The sequence below is a fragment of the Musca domestica genome, unplaced genomic scaffold, assembly GCF_030504385.1.
Source record: "Musca domestica strain aabys unplaced genomic scaffold, Musca_domestica.polishedcontigs.V.1.1 34, whole genome shotgun sequence".
NCBI lineage: Eukaryota > Metazoa > Arthropoda > Insecta > Diptera > Muscidae > Musca > Musca domestica.
Window position 1 is genome coordinate 1,689,494 of NW_026712313.1, and position 24,708 is coordinate 1,714,201.

The 24,708-nt window shown below is 32.6% G+C and overlaps 1 protein-coding gene across 1 annotated transcript in view; it reads left to right on the forward strand.

Annotated features, from left to right (window-relative positions):
- Positions 1–23,476, forward strand: part of LOC101895374 (sialin) — a 92,989-nt gene extending 69,513 nt beyond the window's left edge. The window contains exons 3-8 of the mRNA XM_059125539.1: positions 14,166–14,714; positions 14,778–14,864; positions 18,925–19,208; positions 19,280–19,412; positions 21,567–21,808; positions 21,880–23,476. Of these exons, the coding sequence (XP_058981522.1) occupies positions 14,166–14,714; positions 14,778–14,864; positions 18,925–19,208; positions 19,280–19,412; positions 21,567–21,808; positions 21,880–22,053 (1,469 nt within the window). The 3' untranslated portion in view covers positions 22,054–23,476. The remainder of the gene's footprint in view (positions 1–14,165; positions 14,715–14,777; positions 14,865–18,924; positions 19,209–19,279; positions 19,413–21,566; positions 21,809–21,879) is intronic.
- Positions 23,477–24,708: the final 1,232 nt, after the last annotated feature.

The following is a 24,708-nucleotide window of genomic DNA, read 5'->3' on the forward strand; positions in this document are numbered from 1 at the left end:
AATTCATTCAGACTTGGAATATCTATATATTCCCATCAACACAAGATCTGTTATAAATATTGTAGAGATCGGACCATTCCTCTGGTACCTCCGCCAAGAAGTGTCATCGTTTTTAATAATCAAAACGATCATATAATCCGAAATAAGCATCCGGTTCTCTTATATTTCCCACATCCCATAATTGCTATTAACGCAAGATCTGATGCGAAGGTGGTATATATCGGTCGACTCCTTTTGGTACCTCCCCCACAAAGGTTAGAAATTTTGAATATCCCTGAAGCTCAAAGAAACGCGAAATTAATATCCGATTCCATTCACACTTGGTACATATCAATATTTCCATCAATAAATGTTCTGTTATAACGATTGTAGAGATCGGACAATTCCTTCTGGTATCTCCCCTACATAGGGTTCAAGATTTGAAAAACAAAAAAAAAAAGCGAAATAAACTTCCAACTCTCATCAAATTTCACACATACACATATTTTTTTCTAACACGAGATCTGCTGTGAAGATTATATATATCTGCCAACCATTTCTGGTATCTCACCCACAAAGGGTCACAATTTTCAATACTTTTATTTGTCAAAACTTGCGATACAAGTCAGCGATTCTTTACAACTAAATATTTCTTTCAACCAAAAAACTGGGATGATTATAGTCCAAACCTGGCACGTCGCAATATTTATATCATATTTATTTAGGAATGATACGAAATAAACAATACTGGTCCATTCCTTCCGAACCTACTCCAAAGTGTCACAAATATATTTAAATGATCAAACATTGGCTGATGTATACCCATTTGTCCGCAAAATCGATTGTTTTTTTTTTTTAATTTGTTTTAAGTTTAAACGACCTTTGGGGTAATAAATATAGGTTTTTTGAGATCAAGAAAAACATTTTTAAGATTTTGCCTAAAAGCTCTAATGTTGGATTTTTAAAATATATGACACTGGATCGTTATCAATAGAAGACTTTCAGGAAGATTTATATAAAACCTTAAGGACTTCTTCAATACATTGAATATTCTATAAAGGTTTATGTCAAGCTATCAGATAACTTCAACAGAGATCCGTTTGTTCCCCAATGTAGAAAAATATTTATTTTTATCGTATTGTTGTAAATAACGTAGAGCAATGTGTCACAACCATCATGTCACACTTGACACATGCCCTCCAGCAAGGTGACACACTTCAATTTCAAAAAAGTTTTGCTTTATTTCGTTAATTTCAGTTAATTACCATAAATTCAATAAAATTGTTTTGTGTTGATATACTCCGTAATTTTGTGTCTCTTCTGAAATACATTTATAAATATTCGTACGTATGTATGTATATATGTATAAATATACGGACACCTCTATTCATGCGTCAAAAGAATCACATGTTTCATTTTATTTTATATTGGCCATTCATTCGGATTTCGATTTTTTTTTGTTTTATTTTTTGTGATCAACATACACACCCCCTTTGGCAAGATGAAAATACTTGTAGTGATTTCGAAATGTTGTTTTTGGGGGGTTTTATTTGCAAACAATTTTTGGAGGTCTCTTCTTTGTGGTGTGTGTGTGCGTCTGTTGAGTGTTTCCGTTTTTTCGAGTGTTGGTAGTGATAATGATTCATTTTGTCAGTTTGGTAAAATCGCAAAAAAAAAAAAGACGGTCACATGTTGCGGTTGTTATTTGAGGTTTACACATACATTCATACATAACACCCATTAAAAGTGGGCAGAACAAAAAAGAAAAGATTAATTATCATTAAAAACCACAAGATTGAACTCACGTTTAACCTCTAAGCGGTACTTTTTGTTTGTTTCTGAGTTGTTTTTTTTTTGAAGTAGGTATTTCAAACAAATCGTAAACAAGTTTTTGCCAAAGGTTTTTAATGGAGGCTTAATTTTGGTGGGTCATGTGAACTGTTATAAAATTTATTATGACTTGATTTTATTAATTAATTGGCGATTATAGAATATTTTTTGTACTCCTAACGTGTTATTATTATTCTGTGACATATTTATCTCGGCTTAAAGGTAATTTGATAGGTGATTCAGAATTTTGTTGTATACAAAAAATTAAAAATTTTATTTATTTCTTATAGGCTTTAATCTTGGATTTTTATAAATATTTTTGAGGTTATAATCGTTGATTGCCAAAGAAAAAATTTTGAAGTTTTTTAGTTTAGTATTAAAGAATAAATTTGAGTTTATTAATCAAGAATTTGCAAAGAAAAATTTTGATTATTAGAGAACACATTTTGAGGTTATAATAGTGATTATAAAATAATTCTTTGAAGTTATAATCATGGACTACCAAAGAAAATTTTTTCATGTCTTATTTGTGGATTATTAACGAATATTTTTAAGGTTATTATCTTGGCCTACTACAGAATATTTTATGAGGCTATAATTGTGGATTACCAAAAAAACATTTTTTGAGGTTATAATTGTGGATAATTGAAAATTTTTTTGAGGTTATCAAGACCATAACCAAAGAATATTTTTTGAGGTTATATTTGTGAATTATTGAAGAATATTTTTAAGGTTATAATCGTGGATCATCAAATAAAATTATTGAGGTTATAATCGTGGATTTTGAGAGAATATATTTTGAGGTTATAAAAGTGGATTATTGAAGAATTTTTTGAAGTAATTTTCGTGGATTTCCAAAGAATATTTTTGTAGCTATAATTGTGGATTATTGAAGAATTTTTGAGGTTATATTCTTGGATTACCAAGGAATGTTTTTGAAGGTAAACTTGTGGATTTTTAAACAATAATCGCGGATTATTAAAAAAATTGAGGTTGCAAATTTTATTTATTATACCCTCAGCCATATGCCTACAGAGGATATTTATTATTTGATACGACTAAAACCTGCATCATCGAAATAACGGTTTTAGATCCTGGGTATCTTTGGACGAAATATGTTCTAGGACATTTAGTGTCGATCTATCTACGTCCGTCCGTCAGTCTATTTGGCTGGTACGCACAACAACTCTCGAATGGAATATCTGATTTCGTCTATACTTGGTACATCGAAATATGGTATCTTACACCTTCCCAACAAAAGGCAACATTTCAATGAAAGTAGTTTTCTTCATAGAAAGAGAAAGGACCATCCAATATCATTCGAACTTTGCAAATCCTAAGGCATGTGTGAAAATGGACAGTAACGGACTACTTATTCTATTACTTGCCCCACAAAGGAATATATTTCAAAGTCTCCATATGTAAACCCTTGAACCCAAAAATGACCTCAATGCCAAATTTCAGAATTTCAACTCTCTCTTTACCCAATACCCAATTTAGTACCACTTAGTATTTTTCGTACAAATATAATACACATTTCCAAAACAATTTTCATATCTTAACCACATACACCTATAGTGACATTCTTATCAAATTTCCGAATTCCCGCTCTATCCCTTCCCGCAATACTAAAGTTAGCACTGTACTTTTCGTTCAAATATAAGACGCTTTTCCAAACCACTGCCAAATCTCAAACACAGATACCATAAGTAAACTAAATATCAAATTTCAGAATTTTATCTCTATCCCTTCACCCAATACCAAATTTTGTACCATTACTACTTTTCGTTTAAATATAGGACGCATTTCCAAACCACCGGCAAATCTCAAACTTTGATATCATCAGTAATTAAATATCAAATTTCAAAATTGTATCTCTAGCCCATTGCCCTATTTAGTACCACTTAGTACTTTTCGAACGATTATAGTACACATTTTCAAAACCACAGTTGCCAACAGTGATATCTATATCACATTTCAGGATTTCAGCTCTATTCTTTCCCAAAACCAATTTTAGTACTATTTAGTACATTTCCTACAATATGGGACGCATTTCCAAACCACCGCCAAATCTCAAACGCAGATATAATCGGTAATTTAAATTCAAATTTTAGAATTTTACGTCCAGATACCATCAGTAGTCTAAATATCAAATTTTAGAATTTTACGTCTATCCCTTTACTTAATTTAGTACTACTAAGTATTTTTGTACAATTGTAGTACACATCATCGACACATACTTCACATGTCCAAGCTACACATGAGCAGCGATCCTAATTCCAAATTTTAGATTTCAAGATCTTCATCTTTCACCCAATACGAAATTGTACCAAATTTAGTACTTTTCGTACAATTGAGTACACATTTCCAAAAAACTCATATCTCAATTTCAGATACCCACAGTGACTTCAATATCAAATTTGAGAATTCCAGCCCTGTCCCTTAACCCAATATCCAAATAGTACCATTCAGTATTTTCGTACGAATATAGGACTCATTTCGAAACCACCGGCAAATTTCAATCTCAATTCGAAACCACTGTCAATCTAATATACCATCAGAACTAATATAAAATTTGGTACCTTTCCGTACTTTTCGTACAATTATAGTACACATTTCCGAGACTAACTCCATATGTCCAGGTGTAGCCTGAATGAAGAGCAGACCTAATACCAAATTTCAGATTTAAAAGACTCTCTCTCAATACCAAATTGTACCAAATATAGTACTATTTAGTACTTTTTGTGCACATGTAGTACACATTTCCAAAACCACTTCTGTATCACAATCTCCCACCAAAAACAAAATTTCAAAATTCCAGCCTCATCCGATCACCCTAAACAAAATTGTCCCCAATGTAGTACAGTTCGCCCCTTAGTACACATTTCCAAAGCTACCTTCAAGTATTAAATAAAGCCATACAGTTCGAATTTCGAAAAAAAACCCTTTGATACAACTATCCTGCGCTTCATCAGTGATTTCATTCCATGTTTCAGAATTATAGCTGTCTGCCCAACAGAAAGTATTACATTTTTGGTACGTTTAAGTATTTTTATACCCTCCACTTTGGAAAGGAGGGTATATTAACTATGTCATTCCTATTGTAACATCCCGAAGTATTCGTTGTAAACCCCATAATGTATATATATTCATAATCAGCATAAAATTCTAAGACGAATTGACTATAAGGTGTCCGTCTGTCTGTTGAAATCACGATACAGCCCACATTATTTGACGTAGAGCGTCAAAATTTAGCAGAATAATTTGTATGATGTCTAGGATGGTTGGTGTTTTGATATAGTCCCCATATAACGGTACCTCTCGATATTCGGTATTTTGATGATTCTTGCCACATTATTTCATGGATTTGTCTAAAAATTGGTATATGTTGGTCATATTGGATGGGTCCTAGATCGTGCGCCGAAACATTGTATGTATAGGTCCACGCTTTGGTATAGCCTCCATATAACGGTATCTTCCGATGTTCGGTATGTTGATGTTTTTTTTTGTCACATTTTATCACAGATTTGTCTAAAAATTGGAATTTGTTGGTCATAATGAGTTCTAGGTCCGTTGGCGAAATATTGTATGTATTGGTCCAAGTTTTTGTATAGCCCTATGTAGCGGTACCTCACTTTTTTTTTGATTTTTATTTTTTTAAATTTTTATTTTCAATAATAAACCAATTCACTAAAATCCCTCCTTCACATCTACTCTTCAATTAATCGAATATCTATCAATTAAAATCATCCATTCGATTAGATAGGAAATAATTTTGAAAATACAACACATGTTTTCTACTCACTTGTAAGTCATTTAAATGGGGATTTTACAATGGCATTAATGGCAAGAAAAAAATTCGTTGCCAATATCTTCCTGGCCGGCAATGGCTTATTTGGAGGCCTGCTGCACTATATTTAATTTATGGAAAACAAGTTTTTCAATGGCTATTCATTTTTTGTTTTTAATTTATTTTTGCAATTGATTTGCTGTTGTTGCTGCTGTTTTTGTAATAAATTAAAGCCTTTGTTGTTGTCTGTGAATTTCTAACAAGCTATTGTCTTGTAAACTATTTTTAATGGCTGTACAAAATCGGAACAATATTTGTTATTGTTTTTAATAATAAAAGACACATTTCCGTTTTAGTTTTCTTGTAGTTTTTTTTAATAGATTTACGGAAATGGTATTGAATTTTTTGATATTGAAATTTTCGTGGGGAACTGAAGGCGTTGATCTTGGAAAAGGTAGTGGTTGTGGCTCTTTCGGTGCTATTTTCAATCGACAATCGACTTCTTGTCAAAATAAGATGGCTCACATATGGAAAATATAACCAAGACCCTTGAAAAAACTGAAATCAGGAAGTAGCTACATATATGTGGACCCTACCCTCTAAGAAACTTGGCCTTGAACCTCAGTCATGAATTTAATTACATTTAGGTCAATGCGCAATATAATTCTTTTTCCGTCTTTAAAAATATCAGCCACTGTGCTATCAGTCGGGTTTTGATGACAGTTATTGTTGTAGCGGCGGCATCATCATAACATTCATGCATCCCTCACTGGACTTGTGGCCCAATTTCCAGCAAATCTTGTCAGAGACAATTGCAACACATGTTTGACGCGCCAAAGCTATATTTACCATCCCACATGGGTATATTAGGGTGTACCAAGAAATGTAACAAAAAATTAATAATAATAATAGTGGGAATGAATACACTCTTCTTTATACCCTACACCATATAGTGGTAAGGGTATTATGTCTTTGTGCATTTGTTTGTAACATAGAGAAGGAAGCGAAATATACCCATAGTGCCTTTTGATGATCTGCATAGAATCACATTCTGAGTCGATTTATACATGTACGTCCGTCTGTCTGTCCATGTTTTTTTTTTTAAGTAAAGTATAGGACGCATGTATTATCCGATCGAGATGAAATTCTACAAAAGACATTTGTTTAGCCCAAGGACGAACCATATTGAAATTTCAGATAATTGGTCAAAATTTTGATACAACTCCCATATACATACATATATCTTCAATCGATTTCGGGTTAATTGTACACCAAGTGGCCAATATCAGTCCAAATTACCTTAATTTTGGCACACCCGACCGAATTAAGTCTAGAAGCAAGTACATTAAATTTGGAGACAATCGGTGCAGATATAGCTATAGCTCCCATATATATGATTCATCCGATTTTGGGTTTAAGGTCCCTCACATGCATAATATGCACTCCAAAAAGATGATATTTGGTACCAGATAACTTATGGAGCTCAAAATTACTCCTATCAAATTTTATCGAGATCGGATCAGATTAGGATATAGCTCCCATATATATCTTTATCCGATTACAGCTTTATTTTGCATTCGACACCGTGCATCGGAAATATCTCGAAAATATCTCTGCCAATGTTATCGATATCTTTTCAGTTTTTTGTATACCTTCGATCTTCATCCGATTTCACGGTTATCTGTCCGTCTGTGGAAATCACTCTAGCTTCCGAACGAAATGAAGCAGATTGATAAAATTTTACTCAAACGTATATTATTTCTGCAGGACTTTTGGTATTGAAAATGGGCCATGTTGGTCCACGTTTGGGTATAGCCCTCATATAACGTTACCTCCCGATATTCGGTATTTTGATGATTTTAGCGACATTATTCACCAGAATTGTTTCAAATTTGGCATTTGAAGTTCGTAATGAATACTACAGCCTAAGACAGAAAATTGTCTATGCAGGTTCACTTCTTCGTATAGCCCCCATATAACGGTATCTCCCTATATTTGGTATTTTGAAGATTATAGCAACTTTATTCACCGGAATTGTTTCAAATTTGGTATTTGAAGTTCGTAATGGATACTACAGCGTATGACTGGGCTGGATCTTTGTATAGCCTCCATATAACGGTTCCTCCGAATATCCCATATTTTTATGATATTAGCGACATTATCCATCGGGTTTGTTTCAAATTTCGTATTTGAAGATCGTAATGGGTATTGCAGCCTATGACAAAAAATTACATATGAAGGCCAACGTCTTCGTATGGCCCCCATATAACAGGACCTCTCTTTAATCGTTATTTTCATGATATTAGCGAAATTATTCACGGGAATTGTTTCAAATTTCGCACTTAATGTTCGTAATGGGTACTACAGCCAATGACAAAAAATTATATATGCAGGCCCACGTCTTCGTTTTATTACGATTTTCATTTAAGCGGTATTTTGTGATATTTTTTTTTGAAAAATTTCAAGTTCATTTCAAATTGTGAAGGATATTAAAACTTAGCTGATTTTTTTACTGGTTGCTCTCCTTCAAGTGGGTCCTCCAGGGACTTTTATTCATATTTCAGCTGATATACACATTTTACCAATTCATCAAACTAATATTTTATATTAAAGCATTTCTAAATTAAATGGAAAAAATCAGAATAATATTATTTTTAATAAAGAAATATTTTCCTTTTTTGGCACATTCTAATATTCATATATGTATATGCACTTTATGTATAATATATATGCATTACTTATATGAGAATATTAATCAATTGCATTAAGTTCACTGGTAATTACAAAGCATTTTCTTTGCTGCTGCTTATCTATCAGAGCAGCAACAACAACAACGACTATATTTTGCCTTTTTCGCAGTTATATAAGTCGGTTGGTGTTACATAAATTTTGCAAGTGTGACAAAGAAGAAGAAAAACTTTCCATGCACTACTTAAATAGTTTCAAGGGAAAATGGATAAAAATAAAGTGACAAAATGCGCAAAAAATAGATAGACGACTTTTTTGCGATTTATTTCGATTAGTTTTAGGAACAAAGACACATGGCGGACTCTATTAAAATGTTGACAACGCAAAAGATATATATTTTTATGTGGGCGATAGAAAAAAATATTTTAACTAAATATCGGAAAATAAAATAATATGCAAATTGGACCACTGGATTTATTTATAAAAATTCTTTTAGCCATAAAAATTTTAAGTTCACAAAAATTTATAATTTTAAATTATGGTTTGTGGAACTATTTCTCACAAACTCAAATGAATTATGACATTAACTCTAAAACGCAATTTTTATACCCTCCACCATAAAGTATATATATTCTTGATCAGCATAAAATTCTAAGCCGATTTACCGATGTCCTTCTGTGTTTGTCCTATACAACACGATACAGCCCACATTATTCAAAACTTGGCAGAACAATTTGTATTGTGTCTAGGATGGTTGGTATTGAAAATGAGATATATCAGTCCATGTTTTTGCATAGCCCCTATAGCCACTCCCGATATTTGTCATTTTTATGATTTTCGCCACATTTTTTTCACGGATTTGTCTTAAAATTGGTATGTGTAGGTCATAATGGGTTCTATCTCCGGTGGCGAAATATTGTATGCATAGGCCCACTTTTTGGTATAGCCCCCATATACCGGTACCTCCCGATATTCGGTATTTTGATGATTTTTGCATTTCATCACATTTTCCCACGGATTTGTCTAAAAATGGGTATTTGTAGGTCATAGTGTATTCTAACTCCGGTTGCGAAACATTGTATGTATAGGTCCACGTTTAGTATAGTTCCATATAACGGTACCTCCCGATATTCGGTATATTGATGATTGACATTTGTTCACGTATTTGTCAAAAATTTGTTATTCGTAGGTAATAATGGGTTCTACCTCTTGTGGCGAAACATTCTATAGGTCTACGTTTTTGTATAGCCCCCATATAATGGTACCTCCCGATATTCGGTATTTTTAAGGATTTTTACCACATTTTTCTATGGATTTGTCTAAAAGTTGGTATTGGTAGGTCATAGTGGGTTCCAGCTCCGGTGGCTCCGGTGTATGTATATGTCTAAATTTTTGTATATAACGGTACCTTTCAATATTCGATATTTTGATTATTTTGACCACATTTTTTTCACGGTTTTGTCAAAAAATTCGTATTTGTAGGTCATAATGGGTTCTAGCCCCGGTGGCGGAACGTAGTAGATATATGTCCACGTTTTGGTATAGGTCCTTCTAATAGTATCTCCGGATATTCAGTATTTTGATGATTTTTGCTCCGGTGGCAGAACATTTAATATTTATCTTTTCCTATAGCGCACATATAACGTTACCACTGATATTCGGTATTTTGATAATCCCAGTCACATTTGCCGACGAAATTGTTTCAAAAATGGTATTTTAGAAGATTTGGTAGATACCAACCCTTGAAGTATAAAATAGTCTATAGAGGTCTCCTTACAACGACCTAATCCACTTTATGCTTTTTTTGGTTTGTAATTTAAAGTGGAACACGTTTGAATTCAGATACTTAAAAAAATTTTTTTCTTTACCCAATCGTGGAGGGTATTAAAAATTCGGCCTTAATATTTTTACTGGTTTTTCTTTTTATCGATTTTCGGCTTTTTGTTTTGGTGTATTCCGGGACCTATAAACGATTTTGTAGAATTCTTTGATCTGATACTACCACATTTTAATAGAGTTTTCCAACTTTTTGTGAAGAAGAAGACCTAAAAGAACCATTGATTAAGGGTTAATTTGCTTTAAAAAATATTCAACGGATTGTTGGGAATAATTTTGCCGAGGAAATCTAACTCGAATATTTTTCAAAAAAATTAAAAAGAGCGGGTCATCCCGTCCTGCTTTGGTTACTTCCCGCTGCAGACTTTCAAAACCCCGATACACGTGTATTCATATTTTAGCTCTAATTTCATAATATAAACTATTATTTCTTAAAACTATTTTTTGTGTTGCGCAGTGTTATAAGGTTCTCAAAAAATATTCAAAAATTCCATTTTACCAAGTACCTTTTATGTGCAATATTTTTAGATTCTCACTTAACCGTTATTTTGCAAACCTGTCTTAAATTAATTAAGAAATTAGGTGACATTTTTAACATAGCCCCCCATAAAAGACCGGAATTCCCAAAAAAATTGCTTCCAAATTATAATTTTATGTTTTTAAAACCTTTTTTTTCTGCCGTCTGGAAATTAACATATTTACGATAGTCTGGCGTTCTCCGATTTAGTCAGCGGTTTTAGTGTATTAATTGAATTAATTTGCCCAGTTTTATTGACAAATCACGTTTTAGCCAACTGGTTTTGAAAAGTAAAAATAGCTAAAATATCATTGATTGTTTCAAGTTGCATTTTCAATACTATTTAACATATTTAGTTATTCCAAGAAAAACAAGAATAGTTTGAACCCTTATATTTTTCTTGTTTTTCTCACTCTCTCTCTCGCGCTCTATGCAATAAAAACAAAATATTACATCAGTGAAAATGTAAATAAAAAAATATTGGAAACTGAATATGAAATATAAGACAATGGCCAGAAGATTTAATCAGTCTTGACCTTGAGATTAACTACGTCAATGTTCTTGACAGTTCGGGAAGAAGGAATGTAAGTGGAACTCTACGCCTACGTCATAATTACAATAATAAAAAATGCATTAGTTGAATAAAAATACATATTTTAAATGCATTTAGACAGGTTACAAGAGAAGGGGGTGCTAAATTTTGTACGATAAAAAATAATGACTAACAGCTGATATGACTTTTAAAAAATTTCAAGGTAGAGTGAATGTAGGCCACTGGATTATGGTTCCATAAGGATTTGGAGTCCTTAGGCCCTTTTGTACGTATGATAATAAGTTGGGTTATATTTGGCTAAATAATGTAAGACCACCGCATTGGGCGCCATTTTACTCAATGTAATTTATCCAAATATACCACTGCAAAATAACAAATCTACCACTAAAAACAAAGGACCCACATCCAATTTTTCTGTTGAAAACAATTTCAAAATCTCGAAATGCAAACCCTAGTAACCAATAGTGACTTCAATTCCGAATTTTACCCAATACCAAATTTAGTAACCTTCCACATCTATCATCTTAGACACCAACAGTTATGCAAAATTAGTACCATTTAGTAATTTTTTAACAATTATAGTACATATTTCCAAAACACAACCAATTCTTAAATACAGGGTGAGATAAAAAACCGCAACAAAGTCAAACGCCATAATTTTTACTTTTTTTTTAATTTTATTGAATGAAAGCAAAAAAGGTCGGAAATAGCATCACATTTTAGAATAAGTTTAGATTTATTCGAATTGGTCACCTTTGGCACGAATTATAGCCTTCAAACGGCCAATGAAACCGTCACACGCTGCCCGAATGTTATTCTGTGGTATTTTGGCCCATTCCCGACTAAGCGCTTGCTTGAGGTGATAGACACTTTGGTATTTTTTAGTGTCAACCTTGCTTTCCAAAATACTCCAGACACAATAGTCCAACGGATTGGTATCCGGTGAATTTGGTGGAACCTCATTTTGTAACCTTTCTTGGGTGGCGCGTGCTGAGTCATGTTGGAATGTCCAAGGTCTGCGGCCAAAATGTTTGGGCACGCAAACATTTTGTCCGCGGACCTTGGACATTCCAACCCTCCAGAATATCTTCGCGATAACATTCGGCATTTGTTCTGATGCCACGATCGATTAATACGAGCGGAGAGCAACCATAGTCTGTTATGGCGGCCCACACCATCACCATTGTCGGCGCTTGAGTTCTGGTGGCCAACCGAAGGTGCACATTTTCATCTGACCTCTTTGGCAAGTAAACACGATAATGTTGTTTGTTTACAAACTGCTGGACAACGAATGTTTTCTCATCAAAGAAAACCGAATTCGGCGGTTCACCACTTTCGTCCAAGCGAAGCAACTCTTTAGCTCTTTTGAGTCTATTTTCTTTCTGTAGCGGTGTAAGTTCTTGCAATTTTTGTTTGGAATTTAAATGGCATTAACCCGAGCTCATTTTTCAATATTTGCCAAATGGAATATTGCGATATGTTCAGCTCACGAGTCATTTTCGGCCTCTGCGACGCGGGTTTCGATCGAATCGCTTTTTTACTTTTCGAACTATTTCTGGTGATGTTGCTGTTTTTTTGCGTCCACTTCCTTGCCGTCGGGCTACACTACCAGTATCACGGTAACGAGCGATGGTACAAGACACATGAAAAGATTTATTCACATTTAAAAGCTGGAGTGCTCTAACGATAACTACTTGTGAATTTTCAGCCTCACGCTTGAATTCCGTCACGAATAACTTTTTTCTGGAAAATGCTCACCAAAATACTTTTGTTCGCTTGTAAACAATATAATGAGCTGTCACTGGAAAAAATTTAACAGCTGTCGGACGAGTGGCTTACAAATGACAGCAGTCTGAAGTTGGTTGCAGTTTTTTAATCTCACCTTGTATGTGTAAACTTGACAGTTCGTAATTTCGAACACTGGTTTCTGGAAAAAAAAAAACGAAAAATCGAACATTTTTTCCGAGTAATTTTTTGACATCAGAGGGCCCAAATTACCCTAAATAAGTATACATATTTTTTTAAACAAAAATCGAAATGGGTTAATTATCGATAAATTGAGCACTTTGCAAATTCGCTGAAAAACAAAATTTTTCATTAGTCCATCCTTCTGTTCAATAAAAAAAAATTATGATTTGATTATTAATATTTCAATAAAACATCCCAATAATTCCCTACACAACATACCAATAAAATTAACCATCTTCGAAGAATTATTAACATAAATCAGATATTAAAAACCACAGACAGACAGCCATTAAAAAGAAGAGAGTTTCGAAAAAAATCCAAACGGCATTGTCAAGGTTCAAAACACCAACACTTTAAGGATTGTTTTTCTTTTGCCAAAATTCATTATTGTTCTTCTAGAGTTTATTGACTCTTTGTGATGGGAGTCATAAGACACTGTAATATTACCACATAACTTGTCTTTATTGTTGCATCTTTCTTTGATACTTGGCGGACACAGAATGACCATGCCAAGGAAATTTTGAAATTCGAGAATGCTTTTAATGGTGGTGATTGTGTTTTTGCGGATGCGCCAATGATTGTTCATAATTTAGAATGACTTTATTATGTGGATAAAATTTTTGACACTTATGATTTGTCATTGGGAGTTAAAGCCAAAAAAAGACATTACGAAATTTGGGAATATTTGTGGAATTGGGGTTGAAGGTGGGGCAAGTGTCTTATTTTATTTTACGAATAAATTTGTCGTTTTTTAATAAGACCCACTTGCTTTGTTTATCCAAAATTATGTTAATGTATTTAAATTCATATTTTATAAAAATATAATATTTAATTTTCATAAATTTATTTTAATACATTCAATAAAAATATATATTTTAATAAATAAATATAAATATATTCAAAATATTTTTTTTATAAATATTATCCATATATTATATATATAATATATTTTTTATAATTATTTAATACTAATTCCAATCTTGAAAATCTTATTTTCCTTCCAGGTTTCTTATCATGTCGGCAAGTCTTGAATCTGCTTACCATGTTCGGCTTCATGCTGAACTACGCCCTGCGGGTAAATCTGACCATAGCTATTGTGGCGATGGTCAAGCCAGAAAATGCCACCAAATCTGATAGCCTTACGGGAAATCTAACAACCAGTACGACTACCACTACAACGACAGTGGCGCCCAATCTGAATGGTAGCAGTAGTCCTCAACTAGATGATGAGCTAGATGATCGTTTCTCTTGGGATACGTATCAACAAAATTTCGTTTTGGGTTGTTTCTTCTGGGGCTATATCTTAACTGAGTTGCCCGGTGGCCGTTTGGCTGAATTAATTGGTGGTCGTCGTGTCTTTGGTCATTCCATGTTGTGGGCAAGTTTGTTGACTTTGATCACACCCTTGGCTGCTCATTTGAATTATGTTCTGCTGATTATTGTTCGTGTCGTCTTGGGCTTTATGTTGGGTGCCTCATGGCCAGCCATACATCCCGTTGCTGCTGTTTGGATTCCGCCAAATGAGAGATCGAAATTCATGTCCAATATGATGGGTAAATAAAAATTTATATAAAAATTTAAAATAAAAAAAAATTATAATTTATTTTTTTTAATAGCCTCTTCCCTTGGTGCTGCTATTACCATGCCTATTTGTGGTTTCCTGATTTCTGTTGCCGGCTGGTCCAGTGTTTTCTATGCAACTGGTAAGTTAAAACAAAAATATATACGACTAGTAAGTTTCCGCTACATCATCAGGAAAAATTCCACCTTTAAGTTTTAGGTTCTCAAAATGCACAATTTGCTCAGTTTGACAGTTTATTTAATAAAAACTTCATAAAACGTACTAAATTTTCAGATTATCAAGGATTTATTTATTTAAGTTTTTCCTTCTTCGGAAGAAAATAATTGGAGAATTATTATCTTTTACGCCAAAAAGTGTAAAAGTTTAAAATCTTCAATTTAGAAGTTAACCGAGGAGGTTAATAGTAAAACCATAGCTCAAAGTTTCCCTAGAAACCAGCAGCGACCTCCATAACAAATTTCAAAATTCCATCTCTATCACAACACCCAACGGCATATTTTGTGGTATTTTGCACTTTTCGTACATTCATAGTACAAATCATCCGAAATTATCTCAACCACATACACCAACAGTGACATCCATATCAAATTTCAGGATTTCAGCCCTTTTCCTTTACTCTACTAAATTTAGTACTTTTCGAACAATTATATAGCACAAATTTCTAAAACCACCTCCATATCTCAATTCCATATACCAACAGAGTCCCCAATATCAAATTTGAAAATTCCAGCCCTATCCCTTAACAATACCATATATAGTACCACATAGTACTTTTCGTACAATTATGACACACATTTCCAAAACCATATTCATATGTCCAACCTACACATGAACAGCGACTCTAATACCAAACTTCAGAATTCAAGTACTATCTGTTCACCCAATATTAAATTATACCAAATATAGTACTATTCAGTACTTTTCGTGCACTTGTAGTACACATTTCTAAAACCACGTTTCCATTAGAAACCTACCAGGTACACATTTCCAAAACCAACATCCTATATCAAATTTTATTTTCCAACCTTTACTACGAATACATATATCCTGCACTCCATCAGTGACTCTAATTTCAAATTGTTACTCACTCCGTTTGCCAAATACAGTTACTTTTTTGTTACCCTTTAGCACCTTTCGTACTCTTTTAGTACGAAGACGTACCAAGACTGACCCTCGTGCAAAATTGCAAGATTCTAGCTTTAGCGTTTCGTCTGGGCGTTGATTCTAAGTCTATCTAAGTTATTTAGTTAAAAAATAAAAACAGGTAAAAATTACGCTAAGTTTGGCGGGTGGATCTTTATATTTCCTCCTGGAATAACTTTAATATTAAACAAATCTGGTTGAAATTCCCAACAATTTGGGGTTTTAATGGGCGATTTTTTAGAACTCATAAAAATTTTTATATTTTATTTGAGGAAGGATCCTCAAAATTGCAAGAACTGGGTCCAAACGTTATATGGGGATTACTCTTAGACCTATACCTACATGGATACAAGGATGTTTCCAACCTATTAACATTTATAAAATCAAATAACAGCCTCTTCGGCAAGGCAAAGGAAAAGTCCGCTGTATTTAATCAACTGACGTCAATTATATTTGTATCAATCAATATTAGTCAAATAAAACACAGGTCAATAATTTAAATATGAAAGGAAACCAAGCTTCTTGGCACAAAAAACAATTTAAAATGTTTACACACGTTTTTATATTTTTGGCTGAAATTTTCAAATATAGCAACTGCACACATGGAATATTTTTGCGGAAGTTTCCCCAAATAATTATAGATTTTAATAAAACAGCTGTCCAAAAGTTATAGTGTGCAAAAATATGGGGTGATTATTATGACTAATACAAAAAATACACATGTTATGATAAGTAAGATTCAAAGACAAATAAACACCTTACTCAACACAACTTTCTATAATTTTGTTCATAACTATATTTTAATCACGAGACGTGTAGCAATTTACCCCAAAATATTTCACTATGTGTCTCGACTGAACTAACTACTCTATGCAAAGCTACAAAATATAGGCCAAGAAAAAAATTGTGTCGATTATGTTCTTTGTTCGGCTATTTTTAGTTCGAATTGGGTACACGCTGCCGAGAATCTTTCATTTTTGTCTTTAACAGAAATGTCCACTTTTCCATCTATTGAATTTCCGCAATCATTTACAATCGATTTTCGATTTCAAACTTTCCAATCTCAAGATGACTAAAATCGAGTTTAGATTTTTGATTTGCCGTATTACCATTAAAAATTTAATTGATGTTGGCTTTGGTGACCCTTTTTTATGGAGTCCATAGTATAAAGACGTTTAAAGTTGCATACTATTAGGCTAGTATAAAAATGGAAAAAGGAACGAAAATCTTAAATTGAAACTCGATTACAGAAAGTCGACTATTAGTTTTGAAACGTTGTGGACTTCTGCGCTTAGGTTTTTTTTCAATTCCAACAGCGGTTATAGTAGGGGACACATTCCTATCCATTTTACTCCTTTTTTTACCCAAAGAAACATTTGCTTGCTGTATAACCGACATTTAACTTCCTTCTTATTTTGGCCAAAATCACCTTGATAGGTGAGAAGTTCTCAAAATTTTTTAAAATTCTTTTAAAAGTCAAAATTGAGAAATTAAACGATAACAACTTTATCCAATACCTCCCCCACAAACGGTCAAAATTTTGAATAATAACTGTTATAAACTGTGAAATAAGAGTCCAATTATCTTCAAATTTCACACCAACACAAGATTTTGTATGAACAATAGAAGGAACCGACCACTCTTTCAGGTACATCCCCGAAACGGACCAAAATTTGATATAAAAAACACCAATCAAATGCGAAATAAGCATCAGACTCTCTTCAAATTTTACCCCTTCTAATATTTCTGCTAACAAAACATCTGGTGTAAACAACAGATATAACGGCCCACTCCTCCTCACCCACAGAGGGTCAATATTTTGAATAACTAAAACGGTCATAAAATACCCGATTCTCTTCAAAACGGTTAAGGTTAAGTCAAAATGTATTTTTATAGGTTCATCACCCCACTATATCTCTTTGAGACAGCTGTTGATAAAATCAATAATTATTTGTGGAAACTTCCGCAAAAATATAGTTATATTTCATCATTTGAGTGAAGAAACGAAACGTGTGTAAACACTTTCAGTTGTTAATTTAATTTGTATATTTAGTTGTGTTTGTTTGACAATAAACGTGGTTTCGTTTAATATTTAAATTAATTAAATTCTTGTTTGTTTGACTAATATTAATTAATGCAAATATATTTTCTATCAGGTGATAAAAATGAGCGGACTTGTCCTTCACTTTTCCCTTTTGTTTATTTGAATTTAAATTATTGTTAAGCAATAATTTGATATAGTAAGGAATTGATTATAGTTTATTGACCTATTGGTAGAATAACATTGGAATGTTGGAAGAATAACATTGGGACTACGATCAGTATCTATTTTTTTTATTATTTAGAATTAACTCCGCTCTGGACTTGCATTTTCAGGTCAACGGACAACTAAATTTTAGAGTACCTATTTATATTCTCAGAATTTACATTTTTTATAATCTCAAAATTTTTGTTGAAAATGATAACCTAAAAAAATTGGTTCAGTTGACACATATGAAATCCACTTAATTATTTTAGGAAACTTCCATGTGTAGTTACAATATTTGAATATTTAAGGAAAATATAGAAATGAGTGTAAACATTTCAATTGTTTATTTAATTAATATCAAGATGGGGTGATTTCTTATAATATTTAAATAAATTAAATTGTAATTTATTTATTTTTGACAAATATTAAGTGATACAAATACATTTCTCGTCAGATGATAATTGTTTTTAAGTAAGGAATTGATTATAGTTTATTGACCCATTGGAAAATATATTGGAATTAGAACGAATTTCTGGGAACAGCATAATTTTATGTAATAATGTAATGTAAAAAGAAAATGTGTGGAAAAAGCCCACCGGTAAGGAAATATGAAATAATTGTTCTAAGCTTTCTTCTTCCTACATTTTTTCATCATTTAGCTCAATTTCGGTTTTTAATGTCTAAAAATCTTTAATTTTGAAAACACCTGCACCGAGATTTTATCTTGCTATTGCTTTAAAACGTACCCTTTCAGTTTTTCCAGTTTCTCATATTTTTCTTTTTATTTCAGGTGCCGTTGGTCTCATCTGGTCCGTTTTGTGGTTCACCTTGGTCTATGAGACACCCGCCACCCATCCACGTATTACACCCGAGGAAAGACGCGAAATTGAAGAAGCCATCGGCACATCAACATCCAAAAAGCGACCCAGCTATGTACCATGGGGTGATTTGTTCTGTTCTCCTGCCGTGTGGGCCATTATCATTACACATGGCTTGTCGGTATTTGGTTTCTTCACTGTCATCAATCAATTGCCCACATTTATGAATCAGGTTTTAGGTTTCGATATTAAACAGGTAAAATTAATTGATACTACAAAACAATCCAAATTAAATCAATTAATAATTGTTTTATTGTATTATTTTAGAATGGTCTCTTCTCATCGTTGCCATATTTGGGCAAGTACATTATGGCCTTCAGTTCTTCATGTTTTGCCGATTATTTGCGTCAAAAGAAAGTTTTGAGCACAACAGCAACAAGGAAAGCATTCACAACGTTTGGTAAGTTTTAATTATTAGAATTTTTATTACTTAAGCTATGAGTTGTAAAAGTTTTGTCTATAAGCTCCCGGTTTGGGTTTAACCGGACCCCTAAACTGAGAAACGTTTCTTGTAAAAGTTGAATTATGTTGTGTTTTTTAACATTAGTCACGTGGCTATAACGGCCAAAACATGCCACATTTAAAAAGAGGCTGTTGGAACCTAGTGTTTTTTTGAGCGAAATATGTTTCACAAAGGGTTACAACATTAAATAATCATAACTTCATTCCAATATTTATATCAACTCTGGATCTGGTATGAAGATACGACAGAACGGACAACTGCTGCTGGTATTTCTTAAATTGTTATTGCCTTCTTATAGCAGGTTATTGCTCAGTGAATAGGACGAGCAACGTATCAAATTGAAATAAAGTTTTTATTGGCAGTATATGTTTGGACGGAACACGTTGCGGTCTGTCATCACGATCCAGCTCATGTTAGTCCATTAATGGTGTGATAGATTTTCTTCAAACTTTTCCAAGATCAATATTTTGCAACGTTAGTATCTATAGTGAACTATATCTCCCACTCCTTGTAAATTCTTTAAAAAATCGACGCCTACGGCTTTTCGGCCTTGGAAAAAAATTCTTAAAAAAAATGTACGCCTACGGCTTTAAAGGCCTTAGAAAAAAATTCTTTCAAAAAAGGCCTTAGAAATATTTAAAAAATCGACGCCTACGGCTTTGAAGGCCTTGGAATAAAATTCTTTAAAAAAATAACAGCTTACGGCTTTGAGGGCCTTGGAAGAAAATTCTTTAAAAAAAAACAGACTACGACTTTGAAGGCCTTAGAAGGAAATTCTTTAAAAAAATCGACGCCTACGGCTTTGAAGGTCTTGGAAAAAAAATCTTTAAAAAATCGACGCCTACGGCATTGAAGGTCTTGGAAAAAAATTCATTAAAAAAATCCACGCCTATGGCTTTTCGGCCTTGGAAAAACATTCTTTAAAAAATCCACGACTACGGCCGTCCGGCCTTAGAAAAAATCTTCTTTAAAAAAATCCACGCCTACGGCTTTTCGGCCTTGGAAAATATCCACGTTTATGGCTCTGAAGGAGTTGGAAAAAATTCTTTAAAAATAATCCACGTCTACAGCTGAAAATATCGTAATATTCCATTCGGTAAATATTGAAAAATGAGCTCGGGGTAAAGCCATTGGAATTCCAAAAGGTGCAAGGTCTTACACCGCAACAGAAAGAAAATAGACTCCAAAGAGCTAAAGAGGAGCTTCGCTTGACCGAAAGTGGTGAACTGCCGAATTTGGTTCTCTCCGATGAGAAAACATTCGTTGTCCATCAGTTTGTAAACAAACAAAATGATCGTTTTGAGTTCAGCTGAAAATGTGCATCTTCGCTTGGCCACCAGAACTCAAGCGCAGGCCATGGTGATGGTGTGGGCCGCCATAACAGCAGATAGTCGCTCTCCGCGAGTATTAATCGACTGTGGCATCAGAATAAATGCCGAATATTATCGCGAAAAAATTCTGGAGGGTGTATTAAAGCCTTGGGCACGAAAACATTTTGGCCGCAGACCTTGGACATTCCAACAGAACTCAGCCTCATCGCACTCAGCACGCGCCACCCAAGAATGGCTACAACGTGAGGTTCCTCGCTTCATTTCCAACGCACAATGGCCACCAAAATCTCCGGATACCAATCGGTTGGACTATTGTGTCTGGAGTATTTTGAAAAGCAAGGTTGGTGCTAAAAAAATACTAAAGTGTCGATCACCTCAAACAAGCGCTTCGCTGGGTATGGCCCAAAATACTTCAGAGCAACATTCGGATAGCGTTTGACAGTTTCATTTGGCCGTTTGAAGGCCATAATTCGTGCCAAAGGTGACCAATTCTAACAAATCTAAACTTATTCTAAAATTTGATGCCATTTTCGACATTTTTGCTTCCATTCAATAAAATTTAAAATAAATGTAAAAACTATGGCGTTGGACTTTGTTGCAGATTTTTATCTCACTCTGTATACCCCAGCCTGAATGATGACACTTCTTCTTCAGGTCCCAAACATTTTCCCGACTCTCCACATTAAACATATTTTCGCCAAAAAACCTTCCAAAAATGTCACATTATTTTTAATTTTGTTGAAATTTTTTCTCTTTTTAGCTCTCACCACTCCCGGTCTGTTGATGATTGCCCAGGTCTTTTTGGGTACTGAGGCAGCATGGTCGGTGACAATTTTCACATTGGCTCTGTTTGCTCATGGTGCTGTGACGCCCGGTTATTTGGGTAATGGTTTGGATATTGCACCCAACTTCAGTGGTACCATTTTTGGTTTGGCCAATACCTTATCCTCCTTTGGTGGTTTCCTGTCCACATGGATGGTTGGCGCTCTGACCTATGAAGATGTAAGACAAAAATATTCCTCTATTCTAGAAATAGAACAAAAACAAAAAATTCATTTTATTATCCATTTTAGAAATGCTATCATCAATGGCAAATTGTGTTTTGGATCTTGGCCATTACCTATATCTCGGGTGCTGTGGTTTATCTAATTCTGGGCACTGGCGAATTACAACCTTGGAATAATCCACCAGAGCGCAAAAAAGTTTCAGATGTGCACAACGAGGAGGGTGTACCACTGAAAAATTAATTAAACCCTACAACAGTACCGTGAATACAAATTAGTGATAAGTTTCATTTTTTTTGTCATATTGAGAGCGTGTATTTTTTCTTTGTTCTTTGCCATTTTCTTTTAATTTCTTATGTATTATACATCAAACAAACAAATTAATTATAGTTTAGCAAAGTTTTAGATGGTATGGAGTAAGTGAACATAGTAATTCATGCAGGGTGCTCTATTCTAATGAAACAATTAAACAAAAATATGTGTATACTATAGTTAATTAATGTATGTATGTGTATGTATTTATTAGCCACAATTATTGCTACTATATTATGTATATGTACTGTGCTGTTTAAGTTTTAAGGGTTCAAAATTGTTTGAATTCAATGAATCTACTTTTGTAAAAGAAAAGTATAACCTTGGTGGGAAATAATCTTCAATGTATTTTGTAAAGTTAATTTGCATTTGATTTTGATTGATTTACGTGGTTGGAATAATTTTGATAAGGTCGGATTTCATTAAGTATGAGGGCTCGATATTGGAGAAGAACTCAAGGCCAGTTCATGTATGTGGAAAAAAAGAAATGCGAAAAAAGTCCTTTTTATGAGTGGTTTTAACATTTATTTTATATTTATTCAATTAAAAAAATCAAAAATTAAAACAAACACCTATAGATTTTTTTTCAATTAAATTTTATTTTTTTATATTAATTTGATTGAAATCAACACGTAAATAATTGGTTTTCTTATTTATTTCGACGTACATCAACAATTTCTAAATATTTTGCCCCATTTCTGGAATTTTCTTTGATCGACCTGCATTTAAAATTATTCCAACGTGGGAAGTCTTAATATGAACTTTGAATTTATTTCCTATCCTTATATTATGCACAGTACATTTATTATTTGCTTATATAAACAAATTAATTCATATTCATAGTAAATATTAAAAAAATCTCTGTCTTTCGAGAAATCCCACCTTAGAAAATATGCAAAATGTTAATAAAATTCCCAAACTTGCCCAAATCTTTTTTAGATTTTACAAATAATTAAAGAAATATAATTTACACATTAATAGAAAGACATTATTATTTTTTAGTTAGAATTATTTTATAATATACATTTTTCTTAATTTTCCAAATATTATTTTTCACATATTTAAGGCTTCCAAAATTTAATATTTTTTATATATAAAATAGAACATGTTTTTATTTAAGGGGAATTAATATAACCCAGGTATATTTTTGTGGTATATGCATGAGTTAAAATAACATTGTTCTTAAAAGAAATAAATTGTCAATTCAGGAGATTCAATTATTGGATAATTTATAGAAATTATTTAGTAAAGAAAATTCTTAGGATATACTCCAAAATGTTTCGGATTTTATACAAATAGCTTAATTAGAACACCAATTCATCTGTTTATAACGGGTTTTCAAAAAAAATAATAATAATAATTAGCATTTTTTAATTATACAGCTTTAAATTTAATAAATTAATTTATTTACAACCAATTCGAAATATTTTGTGCAGCCCTTACAATTTATTATTATTATTAGCTTATTTTAACTCATACCTTATTAAATATACCTTGGATGGAACTTGAATATTGAAAATAATTTGTAATTTTCTAAATATTTTTATTTAAAAATTTGCCAAAAATTGGGTTTATATGTTTTGTCAAATAGCAAATAGAAGGAAAATTAAAAAAAAAATAAATATCAATATCTTTGGTCAAATAGGAAATTTAATGCCAATTTAATTTTTTTTATTTTTTTTCATAACCCCACTTTTATTTTATTCTAGTTCCGCTTATTTTCCCCCCTTTCCCCCCAGCCAAAAGGGATATTATCATTATCATTTTTTATTTTACAGTATTGAAACATATTTATTTTGTTTTAATAGCTGTTTTTCTGTTTTACAATATAAAACCTATGTTTTAATATAAAATCTTACATTTTTATATATAAGATAATTACCATTTTAATAAAAAAAAAAATATTTTTTCTGTGTATACGTTTAATTTTATAATATGTTTTAAATAATCATCACTTAGTTTTTGTAAGATATGTGAAATAGAGTAATAGATACAAATAGCTCTGTTGTAATGCTAAATTAAAATTAATAAAAATTATTTTAAATAAAAAAACATTGCAAATTGACATTAAAAAATAATGAGCAAGAGATAAGACTAGCTTGAAAGTGCTGCCATTTGGTAAAATTTTTTAATGAAAAACATTGCAAATTGTTCAAAAAAATAAGAAAAAAAAGTCATAGACTAGATTTAAAGCAAGTCTTCGAGATTTTTGAATTATAGCATATTTAGTTCAAAACAAGTAAAAAAGCTGAAACTTCGGCCGGACCGGACTTTGAATACCCTCCGCCATTTGGAAAGAATTTGGTAATTTCAAAAATAAAAAATCCGTTAAAAATTCAGTTAAAATCTTAAAAATACCGAATATAGCCATTATATTGGTGTCTATACGACGACGTGGACCTGCATAGGATACTTTTGTCATAAGCCATTTCAATACTCAAATGCGAAACTTGAAAAAAAGTCGGTGAATAATGTAGTTAAAATGATCAAAATACGGAATATAGGTAGGTACCATGGGGCTATACCAAAATCATAGCATGTAGTATCCATTGCGAACTTCATATACCGAATTTGAAATAATTCCAC